Raw genomic sequence first — 17595 nt, 5'->3', positions numbered from 1 at the left:
TGTTTAATTTATAGTGTGCATTTTGTGAACTCATTTATTTGGCACATCATAGATGCCATTGTGCATGGGTCCTATTACACACACCCAGGCTATGAAAATTGCACTATTTTATTTTATTTTTAAAAATTTTTAATGTTTACTTTTTTTTTTTTTTTTGCTGCAGAAAGCTTTATTGTTTTCATTTGGTCCACCGCTTGGGAGAGGGCTCCACGTGGTTAAAAAGCTGCCTAGTGGCTGCAAGGAGAGACTCAGGCACAAGCCCTGGCACCTGGTGGATGTCAGAGGACCCTCTCGAAGGCTGCTGGGCTCCAGAGACTTCTAGCCGTGCTTGAGGGTGAGCCTTTGGAAGAGATACTCGCCTGGCCCAGCCTGGGGACCGGACGGCCTGCAGAGATTAGTTAGGTGGTCGCCCATCTTCTTAATGAGTTTCACTTCCTCATCTAGAACGTGATCCTCCAGGAAGTCACAGAGATGGGGATTTGCGCGGGCAGAGCCCGGGGCATGCAGATCCAGAAGGGCCTGCTTCAAGTTCTTCTCCAGAAGCAGGGCGGCTTCCTTGGCGTCCAAGGATTTACCCCACTCATCGTGGGACGGCGTCTACACTTCCCGGAAGAGGCCATGGCCCCTGCACTGGTTTTGCATCTTCAAGAGACGCTCGGCGCCCTCCTGCTTCTTCTCAGCCACCCCGCGGGAGAAATGGCCCACGCCCTCCAGGGCCACGTCGTCCAGGTCGGAATAGAAGCCCCTTGAGAGGTAGGTGTAGGAGGCCCGCAGGTGCATGTTGACGGCGGCTTCCACCTCTGTGGAGTACTTCTGATGAATTTGGGCGCTCGGGGTTGATTGGTAATGAGGAGCTAAATTCAAAGTCGCGTGTTGGCTGGTCCCGGAGGCAGAGGGTGGCAAGAAGATGGCTCCGAAGGTTGCGACTGGAAAAAAGGTTGAGGGTGGTCGGAGGCCGGTAGAATGGGCGTCCCTGGGTCTGTTCCGTCCAAACACTGTTGAAGCAAGAGACAGATCCGAAGGACTGCGGGGTGCACTCAATGTTTACTTATTTTTGAGAGAGAGCAGGGGAGGGGCAGAGAGAGCGGGAGACACAGAATCTGAAGTCGGCCCCAGGCTCCGAGCTGTCAGCACCGAGCCCCCCATGTGGGGCTCGAACTCACGAACTGTGAGATCATGACCTGAGCCGAAGTCGCTGCTCAACCAAGTGAGCCACCCAGGTGCCCCACACTATTTTAAAATAGTTGCTTTCTGTCAATATTTGGATACTTATGCCCTCAAGTAGCCCACTAAATCAGTCAGCGCTAATTAATAATCAACCCATGTACTTGGTATCAAGTTTTATTTGATTATGAGGGTCTTAATAAAAATTTCAAGCAAATAGAAGATTTGGGGGTAATTTGTATTTCATTGGGGAAGAGGCTTCCTGTACTTTTAAGGGATCCTGTAACTGGGGCACAGGGGTGCAAGAGCACCAGGCTCTGGGGGTCCCAAGCGGACCAGGAGCCACTACTGGCCACTGACAAATCCCAAGGCAGGAAGAGGAGCAGTAGTGAAATAAGACAGGAAATTTATTTCAGTGACGTCACCAGTCAGAAGACAGGGGACTAAGCCTCTCAAAGACTGTCTTCACAGTGCTGAAAATACTTTTACCTTTATATAAGGAAAACATGAGGTCAGTGGGTACATGCAGATGGGCAGTAAAGGTCATTATTTTGGGGTCAATCAAGCAGGGTCTTGCTGGCTCAGGGCAGTTGTTATTGCTTGAAGGGTAATTATGTTCCTGTCAGAGGATGCTTTGCCTCCTGGGTCTTTTGTCTGAGTTAAGAGATAAACAAAGGAGAATTTAAATCAGTTAGGAAGTACAGACCAAGGTCAAAATGGAGGTGACTAAAGTCCCTTTTCAACCCCAGTGACTCTCCATTATAATCCCAGCGCCTTAGAACAAGTGCGTTGCACGCAATAAGTGCTTTATAAATGTTGATTCACTGATTGGTTATAAAAAGTGCTGAACTGCTCAAACTTTCTGGCTCTGACTTCAACTTAGAAATGCTTGTCCTGCAGAAGAAAAGCTTAGAACAGTCTTTACATATGCCACAGAGCAACCAATCATGGAGACTGCTCACTTGCCATTGTATGTATTTCAAAATTTCAACAAATACAGTGCTTTGGAAAGATCCACTAGTGCATGATTTGTACATTCATATTGTTAGGTCTGTCCTGGGTTTTAGTTTAAATTACTTTGTGTTGAGTTCGGTTCAAAAGATTATTTTTGTGAACCCGTGCTGCACCAGGGTATAATGATGAGTATGACAGTTTCTTCCTATAACTTATTCAAGATGATGGCTTCCTCTATTATGAATATGGCAAACCAAATCTGTGGTGTCTAAATGGGGTATCTCTTCATAGGAGGGGAGCCACCAAATGTGGGGCAACAATCAGATCAGGTGGAAGCCAATGGTGTGGGAGATGAAAGAATTCACCTGAGGCAGAACAAAGGAGACAAAAATGTATTGAATACACCACAAGGGAGTGGTGGGCACGAGAGCAGAAGAGTGGCTGTCTGCAAAGACGCAGTGGGTGGGGGCTGCTTTTAAAGGGGGAAAAAGAGGAGGTTTGGCAACGTATAGAATCTTACCTTTTTTGGTAACTGTGCCTGGTCGTAAGGAGCCCATTGGTCAGTTAGGGCCTAAGGACATTTTGAGGTGGGTCACCTGATGGGCCTGTCTGTATCAACCAGGTGGTCACTGTGGCCTTTTCCACATTCCATTGCTCAAGCTTGTTTGCCTGAAGGCGGTCTCCACAAAATCTGTTTAATCTCTTTCCATTATAATATTGTTTGGGCTGGAAATTCAGCCTTGCAAAATTCTTTAGATTTAAAAAGTTAAAAATCCTCTCTCGTGTCTTTGCTGACAACACATAATCTTCCTAGCAGGCCTTCTGGAACTGGGTAAAGTGATTTGACAATGAGGGAAGCCATTGCTTCAGAGGGCAGAAGCCAGGGGCTGAGCTGCGTGGCGGCTGGTGGTAGGCAATAGCAGGAAGCAATTGCTCTAACCACACCACTATTTGTTACAAAGGCATTTTTCTGACTGAAAGTGTTTTCCTGGAAGAATTTTCCTAACTAGGGAGTGGTACTGAGGGCTCTCCCATCAATGGATAACTAATGAAATGTGTTTGCTAGGGCAGCCATCACCTTCTTTCTTTTTTTTTTTTTAATTAAAAAAATTTTTTTTTGTTTTTTACGTGTATTTATTGTTTAGAGACAGAGAGACGGAGCACTGGTCGGGGAGGGATAGAGAAAGGGAGACAGAATCCGAAGCAGGCTCCAGGCTCTGAGCGGTCAGTACAGAGCCCGACACGGGGCTTGAACTCACAAACCGTGAGATCATGACCTGAGCCAAAGTCAGACGCTTAACTGACTGAGTCACCCAGACACCCCCATCACCTTCTTTCTACTCCAGTGTGCACCAGTACCTTTCCACTCACCATCTCATTCTCCTTGTACTGTATCTATTTGGCTTCCCCTGGCTCAATTCAGGGCCTTGCAATATAATGCCTAGAGGTTCAGTTTTGTCACTGTAGCATCAAATGAGCCTAGAGGTTATTTGGTTTTAATTTTCATTCATTAAAACAATCAATGTAGAGGATTTAGTCATTCAAATGGTTAATGGTGGGACATTTAGGTAATTACAACTCTTGAATGTTCTCTCTTCTGCTAATAGTTTTTATTGAACCAGATTTGTGTCTAGGTCTTGAAAAGAAGTGGTTGAAGCCTGTGAGTAACACAGGCCAACATTTTGGGAGGAAGTGGAAGAGGGAGGTCTTCTGGGTCCTAAGCCCCACCTCAGTCTCTTCATATTCCAAAGAATAGATGTACAGTAAATAATCCCTTGAGGCTCAGAGAAAAGACCCAAGTCAGATTCTGTCTATATTTGGATACCTGTGCCCTCAAATAGCCCCCTAAATTACTCAGCACTAATTAATAATTAATCCATGTACCGGTTTCATGTTTCTTTTGATAAATGGCCTTAGCTTATACGAGGCTCTCCCTTTCTCAAATACTCATCTCCTTCTTTTCTAGTAACCCATATTTTACCCTCTCCTCACAGGCTGATATCAGAACCATTCACTGATTCAAATTCATTCACTCTCTAGTCATTCATGCAAATTCATTATTTCAACCAACCAATCATCTGCTAGGTCTTCTAGATAGTCCTGGAGATTATAACTGTGAGAAATTGATTTTTTTAATTTTTTTAAATTTTTTAATTTTTTTATTTTTCAAGAGAATATTAAATCGTTTATTGATTACACATGATAATGGATGATACACAAGCTTTAATCCCATCTATAATTTTATCTGATACCATAATTCAATTTAGATATATTGCATAGGATGTGCCAACAATCATATTAATAACCAAATAAACTCCAGGACTTTGCTTGGGTGACCCTTTTAACGGTGAACTCCAGGTCACAACACATTAACTGTCAGTTCAACCACACCAATGTTTGTGGAGACAACGGCTTCTGTGCCCAAGCAGGTTGCAAATAAACTTCAAATGGAACCTGGCATCACCCTGATGGAATTCTAACTTCACACTGTTGGGGTAGCTTACCAAGATGGCTTCAGAGTAGACTAACTTTACACAGCACATTTAAAAAAAGACACATTTATTCAGCGTCATGATCAGACTATTACATTTAGCAATCAACAGCATGGGTGCAAAAAAAACCTCTACATTAAAACCCTTTGTTGGAATGCTTTACACTTTCCACAGAACAGAAACTAAAATAACCTGTTATACAATTAGTCACAAATACAGTCCTCAAGTTTTTTGTCCATACACATGAGTATTGTCTAAAACATGTCTTCTTTGTAGCAGCTAGGCCCTGCCACCACTGTGCTTGGCTGAGTTCACAAATCTGTTGTAACCTGTAGCTTCCCTGTCACTCCTCTGGCTCTCCTCTCCTGCTAAGCTTTGTTTCCTGGCAGTAATTAAAACCTTCTGCCACTGCCATAGCTACTGCTGCTGCTGGAACCGCCATAGCCACCTTGGTTTCGTGGTTTGGCAAAGTATTGGCCTCCACCACCATAGGGGTCAGAGCTTCTGCCTCCAAAATTTCCTCCTTTCATGGGTCCAAAATTTGAAGATTGATTGTTGTAATTGCCAAAATCATTGTAGCTTCCACCACCTCCAAAGTTGCTTCCATCGTTACCAAATCCATTAGAGCCATCCCCACTGCCACCATATCCACCACCACCTCGACTGCCGCCAAAGCCACCTCACCCACTGAAGTTTCCTCCATGGCCAAGGTTGTCATTCCCACCAAAACCACCTCCACGACCACCACCGAAGTTCCCAGAACCACTTCGACCTCTTTGGCTGGAGGAAGCACTAGCCATCTCTTGCTTAGATAAAGCTTTCCTTACTTCACAGTTGTGGCCGTTCACAGTATGGTATTTTTGAATGACAATCTTGTCTACAGAGTCATGGTTGTCAAAGGTCACAAAAGCAAAGCCTCTCTTTTTGCCACTGCCTCGGTCAGTCATGATTTCAATCACTTCAGTTTTCCCATACTGTTCAAAATAATCTCTTAGATGATGTTCTTCAGTGTCTTCTTTAATGCCACCGACAAAAATCTTTTTCACAGTTAAGTGGGCACCAGGTCTTTGAGAATCTTCTCTCGAGACAGCCCTCTTTGGTTCCACAACTCTTCCATCCACCTTGTGTGGCCTTGCATTCATGGCTGCATCCACCTCTTCCACAGTGGCATAGGTGACAAACCCAAAGCCTCTGGAGCGCTTGGTGTTTGGATCTCTCATAACCACACAGTCCGTAAGCGTTCCCCATTGCTCAAAATGGCTCCTCAGACTCTCATCGGTTGTTTCAAAGCTCAAACCTCCAATGAAAAGCTTCCGCAGCTGTTCAGGCTCTTTGGGAGACTCTGACTTAGACATGACGGTGGTGGGAGGGGAGATTTTCACGATGCTTACTCGGCGGCATCCATGGGCAGAAAGCGAAATTGATTTTTTTTTAAACTTGTTTCCTGACACCACCAATGCTTTTATTTATTGTTAAAAATTCTTGATGACACTGGTGTTTGAGTTATTATGGTTTGAATATTACCTGGTCTTTGTCTATAGTTACCAAAGTAAAATAGTAACTATGCCCTAATAAAATCCTTAAAAGTACTAAATAAGTGTAATGCCCCCGATTTCGAATGCGAGAGACCACCAAGGAGCCGATACTGATGCAAACACACGAGGGTTTATTTGCAAGCTGGAGCTTGGGCCCAAGTACACCCGACACGGCGGAGCAGGGACTTGGACCCCTAGGTTAAGAGGTGTAGCAGTTTTATAGGGGCCAGTGGCCAATGAGATGGTAACACACACAGAAAGTTGCATAGTCATGTCAGTCCACATGCAGGTGGCCAATTGAATTACAACTTACCCTATAGTAACTGTTTCAACTAGCCTATCACTCTGGTCAGAATTGGTGCGCAAGTTTGGCGGGCAAAAGGCGGGGTTTACATTCTTTGGCGGTTAGGGGTTCCACATTCCTTTATGAGCCGGTTTCCAGTAAGGTGTGCTCAGCAGCTTGACTAGGGTGGGGGAGTGTCTTAAGCAATAAGTAGGTCATGTGGGGGTTATACATGATATGGTGGGTGTAGCACAAAATGGAGTTAGTCTTGCTCTGCTTGTCCAGGGGTAGGGGATTTTTGTTAAATTCCTTGGGTCCCACATTAAGGGGTGCCTGAGCCGCTCAGTTGCTCGATTGTCCGATCCTTGATTTTGGCTCAGGTCATGATCCCAGGGTTGTGGGATCAAACCCCTTGTCGGCCTCTGTGCTGAGCATGGAGCTTGCTTAAGATTCTTTCTCTCTCTCCCTCTGCCCCTTTCACTGGCTTGCACACACACTCTCTCTTAAAAAAACAAAAAAAGTACTAAATGATAATAGCTGAGATTAGAAGAGAAATTAAATATGAAATATGGCCAAGATACTGATAGGAAATAACTCCCAGAGACTATGTTGGAAGAACTGAAAAGACTGACCATTTTCAAATCTCTTTTCTTTCTTTTTTTTTTTTTTTAATGTTTATTTATTTTTGAGAGAGACCGAGACAGAATGGGTTAGCGGCAGATATAGAGGGAGACAGAGAATCGGGAGCAGGCTCCAGGCTCTGAGCTGTCAGCACAGAGTCTGACATGGGGCTCTAACTCATGAGCTGTGAGATCGTGACCTGAGCTGAAGTCATACGCTCAACCCAACCGACTGAACCACCCAGGCGCCCCATCTTTCTTTCTTTCTTTCTTTTTTTAATGTTTATTTATTTTGAGAGAGAGAAAGAGAGAGTGTGGGCATGAGTGGGGGAGGGGCAGAGAGAGTGGGAGAGAGAGAATCCTAAGCAGGCTCTGTACTGTCATCTGCAGAGCCAGATGTGGGGCTCCATCCCACAAACCATAAGATCATGACCTGAGCTGAAATCGAGTCAGATGCTTAACCGACTGAGCCACCCAGGTCCCCCAAGTTTCTTTTATTTCCGTGTGGTATTCAGTCCAGGTTTGGCTGTACAGACGTAGTCTTTGTTGTTCTTCTAGACTCTATTTCTTTGATCCCTATCACCACATCTCTGTTATCACCGTATCAGGGAATCTCATTAACCCCACTACCTAAATGTCTTTTGGAAACAGCTAACCTCTCCCATTCCTTCTTGGGGTGACTTTCTGGAGTATTCCACCCTACCTCCCCAAACCAAACTGGCTGATTTAGGTGGTTCAGTAAGTCCTTGAACCTGTCATTATCACACTGCATTGTAAATGTTTGGCTGTTGCTAGCCTTTGTTAATCTGTGAGTTCCTTTAGAGTAGGCCTTGTGCCTTAATTATTTGTATGTTCTCATCACTAGTAGAGTGCCTGGCACACTATAAACAATAATAAATGTTTGCTGAATTAAAAAATGAATTTATAAACCAAGGGATATTTTCCCTACATCTCACAAGGGGGCAGCAAGGAATACAATTTTTTTCTATTGTCTGCAAAATCACATATCTTTAAAGCCAGAAGAGACATTAGCTTAGTTGAGTAAACTTCTCATCTTCTTAGAATGCTCAAATATTTCTTTAGAGAAGGACTTCATGGCATTCATAGAAATTCTCTCATAGGCCTCATTTCCAGGTTTTTAAAATGTCACGTAAGCATACAGCCTGTTGACCATCCTCACAAATGTGTACTTTGGCCATAGCTCTGAATTTAGTTGCCTTACCCAACTCTCTTAAGATTATATAAAATAATAGGCATTTCCCTAAATGGAATTTTCTGAATGTAGTATTTGTTTTTGGCTTCTTGATTTCTCATATGATCACATAAATTTACCACACTTAGTGCCATCTTCCATTTTTAGAGTTGAGGAAATGGAGGCCTAGAGAGGTTAAAGGGTTCTCCTTTATTCACACAACAAATCACTGGTTGGACTGAAACCAGAATTCCAATCCTCTGACCCTGAATCTTACATTTCCTTTTATTGTCTGAAGGTCACAGATGCTTTGGTTTGGAAACAGAAGCATAATTCAGGGTATATAGACTTTAGTACCCAATTCCTTCTAGATAAATGAGTGTTTACATTTCAGTCCTACTGAAGGTTAGATTGCAGCATCTATCATGAAAAAGGGTTTGTGCATGTTCTTTTTCTTTATTGAATTAGGAAATGCAAGAAAAACAGTCTTTACAAACTCACAGTTCTGAAATAATACAGTTCTATAGAGAAGGAAAAAATTTTTCCTCAACCTTCTTAGGGCCCGTGGCTGCATCTGAAAATTAAACCAATAAGGACAGATTAATAGGAGAAAAGCATGCAGATTTTATTAAATTTTTACATGTAGATGGGAGCCTTCACAAGAGAATCAAGACCCAAAAAAGTGACCAGAGCAGGAAGCTTTTATACCTCTTAGACAAGGAAAAAATAAATTTGTGAAGAATTGATAAGACAGAGAAATTTGGGCTAGGGGTAGTAAATGGTGAAATGGTAACTAGGAAGATCAGGATTAGTTCAACAAGGTTTGTTTATACATCCTTCTTGGCCCCAAATTTCTCTGTCTCTGATGATAAAACTGTCTTTTAGTACATTCACAGTGTTGTGCAACCATCACCACTATTTAACTGCACCTTTCATCATTCCATAAAGAAACCTTCTACCTATTCATACTGTTTGCAACTTGTTTTCTTAATGAATACTACCATGTAAAGATATGTCTCATTTTTTAAATAGCTTTATAGTATTCCATTATAAGTACCATAGTTATTTACCAATCTCAATGGATAATTGGGTTATTCTAGAATTTTAAAATATTATAAGCAGTGCTATACTGAACACCCTTGAATGCTTGCATACTTCTATGATACACATTATTAGACACAGAAATGTTGAGTCAAAGGAGGTAAACATTAAAAATGTAATCAGGGGCACCTGGATGACTCAGTCAGTTAAGCGTCTGACTTTGGCTCAGGTCAGATCTCACGGTTCATGGGTTTGGGACCTGCCAGGCTCTTTGCTGACAGCTCAGAGCCTGGAGCCTGCTAAGGATTTTGTGTCTCTCTCTCGCTCTGCTCCTCCCCAGGTTGCCCTCTGTCTCTTTCTCAAAAAAAAAAAAAATTCTATATTTTCCTCCCAAAGAGTGCTACTAATTAACAATTCCAGCAAGAGTATTTCCCCATCACACTTTCCTACCCTCTTGCCAACACTGAATATCATCAATCTGTAAATATTTTCCAATCTGATAGGTAGAAATAATCACCTTATTGTTTTAGTTTGATTAATTATAAGGGAAATTGAGCATCTTATAATGTTTATGAATGATTTTGTGTGTGTGTGTGTGTGTGTGTGTGTGTGTGTTGACTTGCCTGTTCATGATCTTTGCCCACAGTTTATTGAGGTGATTTTTAGGTAGTTAATAGGAAAGGTTTTTGAAAGAGTGTTTGCTTTCTCATTTTGAGCAAATCTTTTTCCTTCTCTGCCCAGGAAACATTCTCTTTGTCTGTCTCTCATCTATGTTAAGAACTTCCAGGCCATTTGGTTAATGTAACCTTTTCCTGCTGAAGAGAGAGGGCTTGGTCTGTGATCATCAGAAGGATTTGAATATCCTATTTCCGTTTCCTTTAGAGTTACCGTCCTCTTTTTCCTCTCACATTAATTGCTTTGTGTTCTCCCTGCTTGATGCATTTGACCTTCATTTTTTCATGTAGTTCTTGCTAATATCCAGCTGCACTGTATCAGAGGAAAATTAATTCCTTTGGAATTTTGAGTACATTAGATAAGGAAATCCATTGCATTGGTATTTCTTTCAAGATGTGTCAAATTTTTGTGTCAACCAAGGATTTCCCTTTGACTTATACTTTATTCTTTGGAATCTACCTGTTCTAAATGCTTTTTGGACTCCCAGAGTGAGGTCCTCACCTCAAAGCCAATGGCAGCCATTATTTCTTTGTCAAGGTGAGAATGTCTGACTAAATCCCAGGTTAACTGGTCCTATGCAGTTTTGCTGAGCTCCCCCATAGTAGGAATGCTTTTTTGTTTCTTAATTCAAATGGCTATTCTGGGTTCCTGTCCCCTATCAGGGAGGGCTTTGCCCCAAAGTAGCAACAATGACCTCTGGGGCTAGCTTTAGAAATTAATGAAGCCTTGTGGGATCCTTTGCAAAGGAGGAGCTGGCATAAATGGGAGGTGTGTTCTATATGTTCTCCGGGGAGTTGAAACAAACCAAGGATGAAAAAATGCTGCCACAGCTGCTACTGCCTGTGAGTAATGTGAGGGTGATGTGTTGACAACACACAGATCCCCAGAGAGACCCTGGGGGTGAGACAGTCACAATGCCACAGTGCGTTTTTCCATGGTTTTAGCATTGATTTTCAAATGACACATTCACTTAAAGCCCAAACCTGACCACTGTGTGATGTGGGATGGGTTATACAAAGCTCCTAGCAGCTTCATTATCTCTACCACCACGCATCAGTGTGGGAACAAATCAGGGATTCTCAGCCCTTTTCAGCTCCCAGCTCATAAATAAGCTTTATTTGGAGATGGACTGAAAGGGGAAGCCAACAAGAATTTTCCCTCTGTGCCTTTGACAATGAATAGAATGAAGTTTTGTTCTGTTTTGTTTTTATGAGTAAGCACGATATTATTCAGTCACCTTTCTGTCCCAGCCGCCAGCCCCCATTCCAAAGGGAGAGCCCATGTACTCACCTAGGTGGTTTTACTTGGTTACTTGTGCTGCTGGTACCTCTAGAAACATTTGGTGCCCACCCTTTCTGGCTTTCTGAATGTTACTAAGATCTTTAATTGGCATAATCTGTTTCTAAAGGTCTTACATTTATTTATTATATAACTAATTTTCCCCTCAATTTTATATGTATATATATAACACGCATGTTGCTGATAGAAAATCTGGCAAATATAGCAAAATATAAACAAAATTAAAATCAAACACATTCTTCTTTTTTTAATGTTTATTTTTGAGAGAGAGAGAGAGAGAGAGAGAGAGACAGACAGACAGACAGACAGAGTGAGAGTGGGGGAGGGGCAGAGAGAGAGGGAGACACAGAATCCAAAGCAGGCTCCTGGCTCTGAGCCGTCAGCACAGAGCCTGATGTGGGACTTGAACCTACGGACTGCGAGATCATGACCTGAACTGAAGCCAGATGCTTAACCAACTGAGCCACCCAGGCACCCCTCAACCACACTCTTCTTTTTAAAAATTCTTTTTATTAATATCTATCTTGATATATATCCCTCCATGTTGTATATGCTCATACAGTTTTCATTTTTTGAGGAAATTATGTTCTATAAAGTCACCGCGAACAATGAATTTGTGAACGCTGAACTGAGTACTGAACCAGGAAAAAGTACAGGGTTAGTTAGGTTCAGAGCCTCTGGCCACATTTTCATCAACTGATCCAGTTCGTAACTTTGTTATATGTGTGTTTTAGTTTGAAGACCATTTATTTAATAGGTACTGTTAATTTGTTTCTATTGAACTCCTAGCCAACAGCACTAAAACTCATGCCCAAATGAACCTTATTTAACACATGTATTTTCTCCAGAAGGCATGTCACAACCTTCTTGCACATTGAAACATTAGACAACACTTCAGCACTGTGTTTGGGTGCATTTAAACAGTGAAACCACCAACAAAAAGCACAGAAATGTGAAATACACAGCAGTAAATACACCATGAAAAGAATACATGTTTATAGTCTGAGAGCTGAAACAAGAAAGCAGAGTGGAGGCCCCTGGATGGCTCAGTCAGTTAAGTGTCAGACTCTTGATTTAGGCTCAGGTCATGATCTTTCAGTTGTGGAATCAAGTGCCCCACTGGGTTCCTACACTGAGTGTAGAGCCTACTTGAGATTCTCTTTCTCTCTCCCTCTGCCCCTCTCCCCTGTTCACGCACGTGTTCTCTCTCACTCTCTAAAATAAAAATTAGGTAAAAATTAAAAAAAAAATAAAGAAGGCAGAGTGTTGCCTTGCTCAACCTCAGCTGGCAATGTACTTGTCAGGAGACTCAAATTTTTTGCCACTTTGTGAAAGTTCAGAAATGACCACAAAAGCACAGAGATATTTTTGGTTTACAAATTTTAGAGAATAGGTGAATTCACAAATACAGAGTCCATGAATCATGAGGATTGATTATATTTTATAACATGTTTTATTTACTTAAAAATATCTGGATTTTAATGGATATATAGTAGTCCAAGATATGAATGTACCATGATTTATTTGACCATCTTTCTAGTCTCAGACATTTAGTTTGTTTTCAAAATTTTGCTCTTTTATTGTCATCCTTGAATGTAGATCTTTATTCATATCTATTATTTGCTTGTGTGTATTTCTGTAAGAGGAATTATGATTCTAGTCTTTTAAACAGTGGTATATGGTTAGGTTTTACATGGATAATCTAATTTATAGGCCACATTTTTATGTGCATGAGCAGTAAAGGGTTAACTCAGCAGGCATAGGTGTATTCCTGTGTATTCTAACGGTCTTTAGGACTAGCTTTGGACAAGCTCCTGGGAGACAGCCTGTAAGCCCTTGAAATATCCTGGTTGATAATGGTATCTGTGTATGGTGAACACAGACCATGCCAGCCAGATAGCTTATGTTAACAATGTGATTTATGGTGAACACTTGTTTTGATTCAGCTGGGGCCCTGAGCCACATGGTATTACTTAAATCTTATGGGGTGTAGAGATTGACTAGCTGAGGTCAGTTAGGCAGCTGCTCAATGCCTATGTGATTGACTTCTTATCAAAACCTTGGGCACCAAGGCTCCGGTGAGTTTCCCTGCTTGACCATCCTTTGTACGTGTTGTCACACAGTGTTGCTGGGAGAATTAAGCACTGTCTGTGTACCTTTGTTGAGAGAGGACAGTTCAGTGCTGCTTTATGAATATTTTCCTTTGCTGTAATTAAAACCATCAGTTTTTCTGAGTTCTGTGAGTCCTAGGGAATCACTGAAACCGAGGGTGGTCTTGGGGACTCCCCCAACACAATCCATGCACACATGTAGTGTTCCATCCTCCAAATCAGGAACCTGATGGGAGGTTAAAGAGGTTTTCAAGGGTAATTGGTTATACTATCCTTGATTTTTGTCTACATTCTATTTTTAGAAATCAATCATTATCAGCTAAAGTTCCACTATTGAACATCTTTTCAAGTACTTATTGGCCATTTGGATTTCTTCCTCTGTGAATTATCTGTTCAGATTTTTTTTTTTTTTTGGCTAAGCTGTTCTTGAATTTAGAAAACAGTAAGCATATTCACATACATACAAAGGAAATGAAGTTTTATTTCCCTATTGGTTTATGGAGCTTGGTGTTTTCTATATAGGTAGTAAATAATCCTTAAAATTGCTCACCCCTTAGAAATACCAGCTTTCTCCAATATCCAGTTTTCTTATGCCCTATCTCTGTTTCAGGTCATGTCAGTTCCATTGACAGTCTCTCTTAGGCCTTCTTTTTTTTTTTTCTGGGAAAAACTTTTACTCACTGAATTTGTTAATTTTTCTTTTCCAGTGCCTCTAATATATGCATATTCCTTTATGTCACCATATTACAAATTTTAGACTTTTAGATGCTCATATTTGACTGTTACAATAACCTTCCCATGATTTCAGCAACCTCTTTCAAATTTACCCTGCAGATGCCAGATTAGCTTTCTTAAAGTACAATTTCATTGTACCACTCTGTTTCTCAAAATCTTCCAAGACTTTCTTTAGGTCCTCTTGTCAGACATGGAAACTTCTGGATGTCCTGAACCCTGTGCACTCGGTTTATTCCTAAAATCAACTTCCAAGAGAAAGGTTCTGCAGTAGGGCAGAGGTCTATTTCTGTGTGGTTGGTCTAGATGTACTGAACCAGGAAGATGAGTTGTGACTTAGGAGGCTGAAAGAGTGGGAGGTGTCAAAGCTGTTAAGGTGGTTAAATCATCTTATGCTAAAGCAATTAGGCTATTTACTGGTCGAATCAAACTTGGAGCAGGTTGAGAAGAATGTGATCCATGCGAACAGGATTGTATGTAATGGATGCTGGGTCCTACTTGTAGCGTGTTTGTATGTTTGGTCTTTGCTTCCAGGGGTCTCACTTCTGTTCTCTATTTTTAGTGTTCGCTGTGAATTGGGGTAGACTCTGGATTTCTCCAAGTTTTTTAAGGGAAGCCTGCCAAAGGATTAGGAAGATGCATAAAGTAGGCAAGAGGTGTCCTAGACATTACCCTCAGGGGTCTACTCAGTCCTGTCTGTCTATATTTCATCTGGGCACACGTGTATAGACCCTGAAATGGGTGGAATGTTGTAGAATACAGAGGGTTACTAGGAGAACTAGTGAGCCAAATATGCCTCCATAACCCCAGTCCAGACTAGAGTTGGAACTTTAATGGCAAAGGCATAAAAAAAATGTTGCTGCTATAGGATGCCTTAGTGGCCTATAGAGTCATATTGTCACAGAACCAGATGTGGCCACATATCTGCAAAATCTGTGGAATGAAGTGATACACGTGCTTGGGATCTCTGATACTTTGTTTTCTAATCCGTTTGTGGGGGAGGACCCACTTGCCTGACTGCTTCCTTCAGAAAAAGGTTCGAGATTTCATCAGACAAGGTAACCAGGGGAACAGAGCCAACTGTGTCTGTTTTGACTCAACTTGCAGGAAGCCCACAGCCAGTGAAGATTTCTCAGGTGTGATGGCTCCTAGACTCTCCCGGGTAGTACAAAAGATAGCCATCACTATAGAGCTCTTTCACCCAAATGAGCTGGGCTTAGGGGTTAGATAAAAGGATGCATTTACAGAAGTATCTTTCAACTGTAAGAGTGTTTGTCTAGAGTGGATTACCAGATATCTTTCCTGGAAATTGTAATTATTGATTTAGATTTGGGCCCAGGAATCTGAGATTCTTGCCTTCAGGGAGGCTTGGAAAGCACTGACCTCAGGTTCATTTGCTAAAAAATAGCCCTGACTGAGGTTGGAAGTGTTGGCCTCTTCCAGGAATGGGCATCGTGGGGTTGGAGAAATTTAGCATTGTAGCAGGGAAGTCTCTTTAATTTGCTGAATAACTTGGATTTATCCACCCAGAAACGGAATGAAAAATAGCCTTCCTTAAACAGATTTAGCAGGAGGATGATCACAGTGATAAAATGTGGAATGAACCCAAGGAACATCCTTAATAATTTGGGAAGAGGGATGCCACGTTAGGACTGTGAAGGTTTTTGTAGGGATCAGTCATCTGAACTTCTTGGGTTAGGAGACAATAAACCCTAAGAGCTCGATCTCAGTAGGCTCCTATAATCATTTCTTTAAGTATGCCTTCCCAGAAGGAACAACTTCTGGGTGGTATCAACTGAGGGTTTTGTATTAGGGCAGATCCAGAGAGTAAGTGTATTAGCCAGAGGGGACAGTACAGGACATGTGTTTGTATGTTAAACACACGCGCACGCGCGCGCACACACACACACACACACACACACACACACCAAATCAGCAAACCATAAGAGACTTTTAACTATAGCAAACAAACTAAGAAAGTTGTGGGAGGGGAGGTGGGTGGGGGGATGGGCCAGATGGGTGATGGCTATTAAGGAGGACACCTGTTATGATGAGCACTAGGTGTTACACGTAAGTGATGAATCACTACATTCTACTCCTGAAACCAATACTACCCTATATGTTAACTAACTTGAATTTAAATAAAATCTTGGAAGAAAAAAAAAACCCCAAAACTTCACAAGTAATTTTGATGTTCTGATTAAGAATTCTTGCTTTAGGGGTGCCTGGATGGCTCGTTTCGTTGGGCATCCAACTCTTGATTTCGGCTCAGGTCATGATCTTACAGTTCCTGGGTTCAAGCCCTGCATCAGGCTCTGCACACTGACCTTGTGGAGCCTGCTTGCGACTCTTCCTCTCTCCCTCTCTGCCCTTCCCCCACTCATACTCTCTCTATCTAAAAATAAATAAATAAACTTAAGAAATAATTCTTGCTTTAGAGGACTCTGTGGCATTAATGTAAGATTTATTATAACCTGGCTATAGACTCAGCCTTGCCTGGCTGCCCCATAATAATCCCCTAGCTTTATCAGTCCAATTTCCCCAATGCTTTAGCAGTCTGGCACCTGACTCATGTCTGTGACCCTCTATGACTTCCATGGGGTTTTCTGATATTTCGTTATTTTGGCTTGGGTTGGCAGTTCTGCTGGCACTTTGTCTCAGAAGCAAACTTGTCTAGAGCAGCATGGTATATACTTTCCTCCATTCTATTCCAGTCTCAGAAGCCAGGTGCTAGGGGGTTAAACTGATATTCAAGGCCTTCATCAGGTCCTAACTTACCTTTCTAAGTTTCTCTCCCACCAATCTCTCACAAGAACTCTTGGTATCAATCAGACTTGCCATTATGGCACCCAGACTATGTTCTAGCCCATTCTGCTGTGTTCAAGCCATGTTACCCCATAACTTTGCTCAATGCATTCCATATGCTTGGAACGCCCCTTCTCTGTTTCTTAATCTGTCTGAACTCCTCTGGTTTATACAATAACCCTTTTTTTCTGATTTTAAAATTAATACATGTTTACTGTAGATAATTTGAAAAATATGACAAATCATGAAGAAAACATAATCCATGGAAAAGATATTGTTTCTCCCAATCCCTTTTTTTGTCATGTGCACAAGTGCCCATGTGGGATTAAAAGTTACTGATAATATAAATAGCTTTGTATTTATGTATTCCGTTTTCTACTTAATAGTTCTTTACTTCTTACCCCCTTACTTTAACCATTGTTCTCACCATAACAATGAATTCTTCACTCAAACTAATGCAAGGAATTTTTACCTCTTTTTCTAATACTTTGGGGCCCCATCTTATACTTCAAATACTTTGCAAAGAAAGTTTGTATTTTAAAATATTCTGATGCTAGCTCTCAAGAGAACCATAAACTTTATCTTGTAATAAGAGTATAGATAAGAAAAGTGATGCATATTTTAAAAAATATTTTTGATTATAGAATAATTGCATATTCATTAAGACCCATGGTCAATGTTTTGATGTTGGG

The 17595-nt window shown here is 41.6% G+C and overlaps 2 protein-coding genes across 2 annotated transcripts; both read right to left on the bottom strand.

Moving 5' to 3' along the window:
• Positions 1–268: 268 nt before the first annotated feature.
• On the bottom strand, positions 269–2770 carry LOC125910321 (ferritin light chain-like). Its single transcript, XM_049614100.1, is given in 2 exon segments — positions 269–1024; positions 2715–2770. Coding segments are annotated over 2 exon segments (762 nt in total). The 3' UTR covers positions 269–318.
• A 1520-nt stretch (positions 2771–4290) lies between these two features.
• On the bottom strand, positions 4291–5997 carry LOC125909566 (heterogeneous nuclear ribonucleoprotein A1-like). The gene has a single exon (XM_049612885.1). The coding sequence runs from the start codon at positions 5963–5965 to the stop codon at positions 5291–5293; it is 675 nt and encodes a 224-aa protein (XP_049468842.1). The 5' UTR covers positions 5966–5997; the 3' UTR covers positions 4291–5290.
• Between the last annotated feature and the right edge of the window lie 11598 nt (positions 5998–17595).

The sequence above is a fragment of the Panthera uncia genome, assembly GCF_023721935.1.
Source record: "Panthera uncia isolate 11264 chromosome B3 unlocalized genomic scaffold, Puncia_PCG_1.0 HiC_scaffold_1, whole genome shotgun sequence".
Lineage (NCBI taxonomy): Eukaryota > Metazoa > Chordata > Mammalia > Carnivora > Felidae > Panthera > Panthera uncia.
The sequence above is the reverse complement of the archived record's forward strand: the minus strand, read 5'-3'. Positions and strand labels throughout refer to the sequence as shown.

Excerpts from the sequence above, each read along its gene's own strand:
- LOC125909566 (XM_049612885.1), bottom strand. The coding sequence starts at position 5,965 with ATGTCTAAGTCAGAGTCTCCCAAAGAGCCTGAACAGCTGCGGAAGCTT.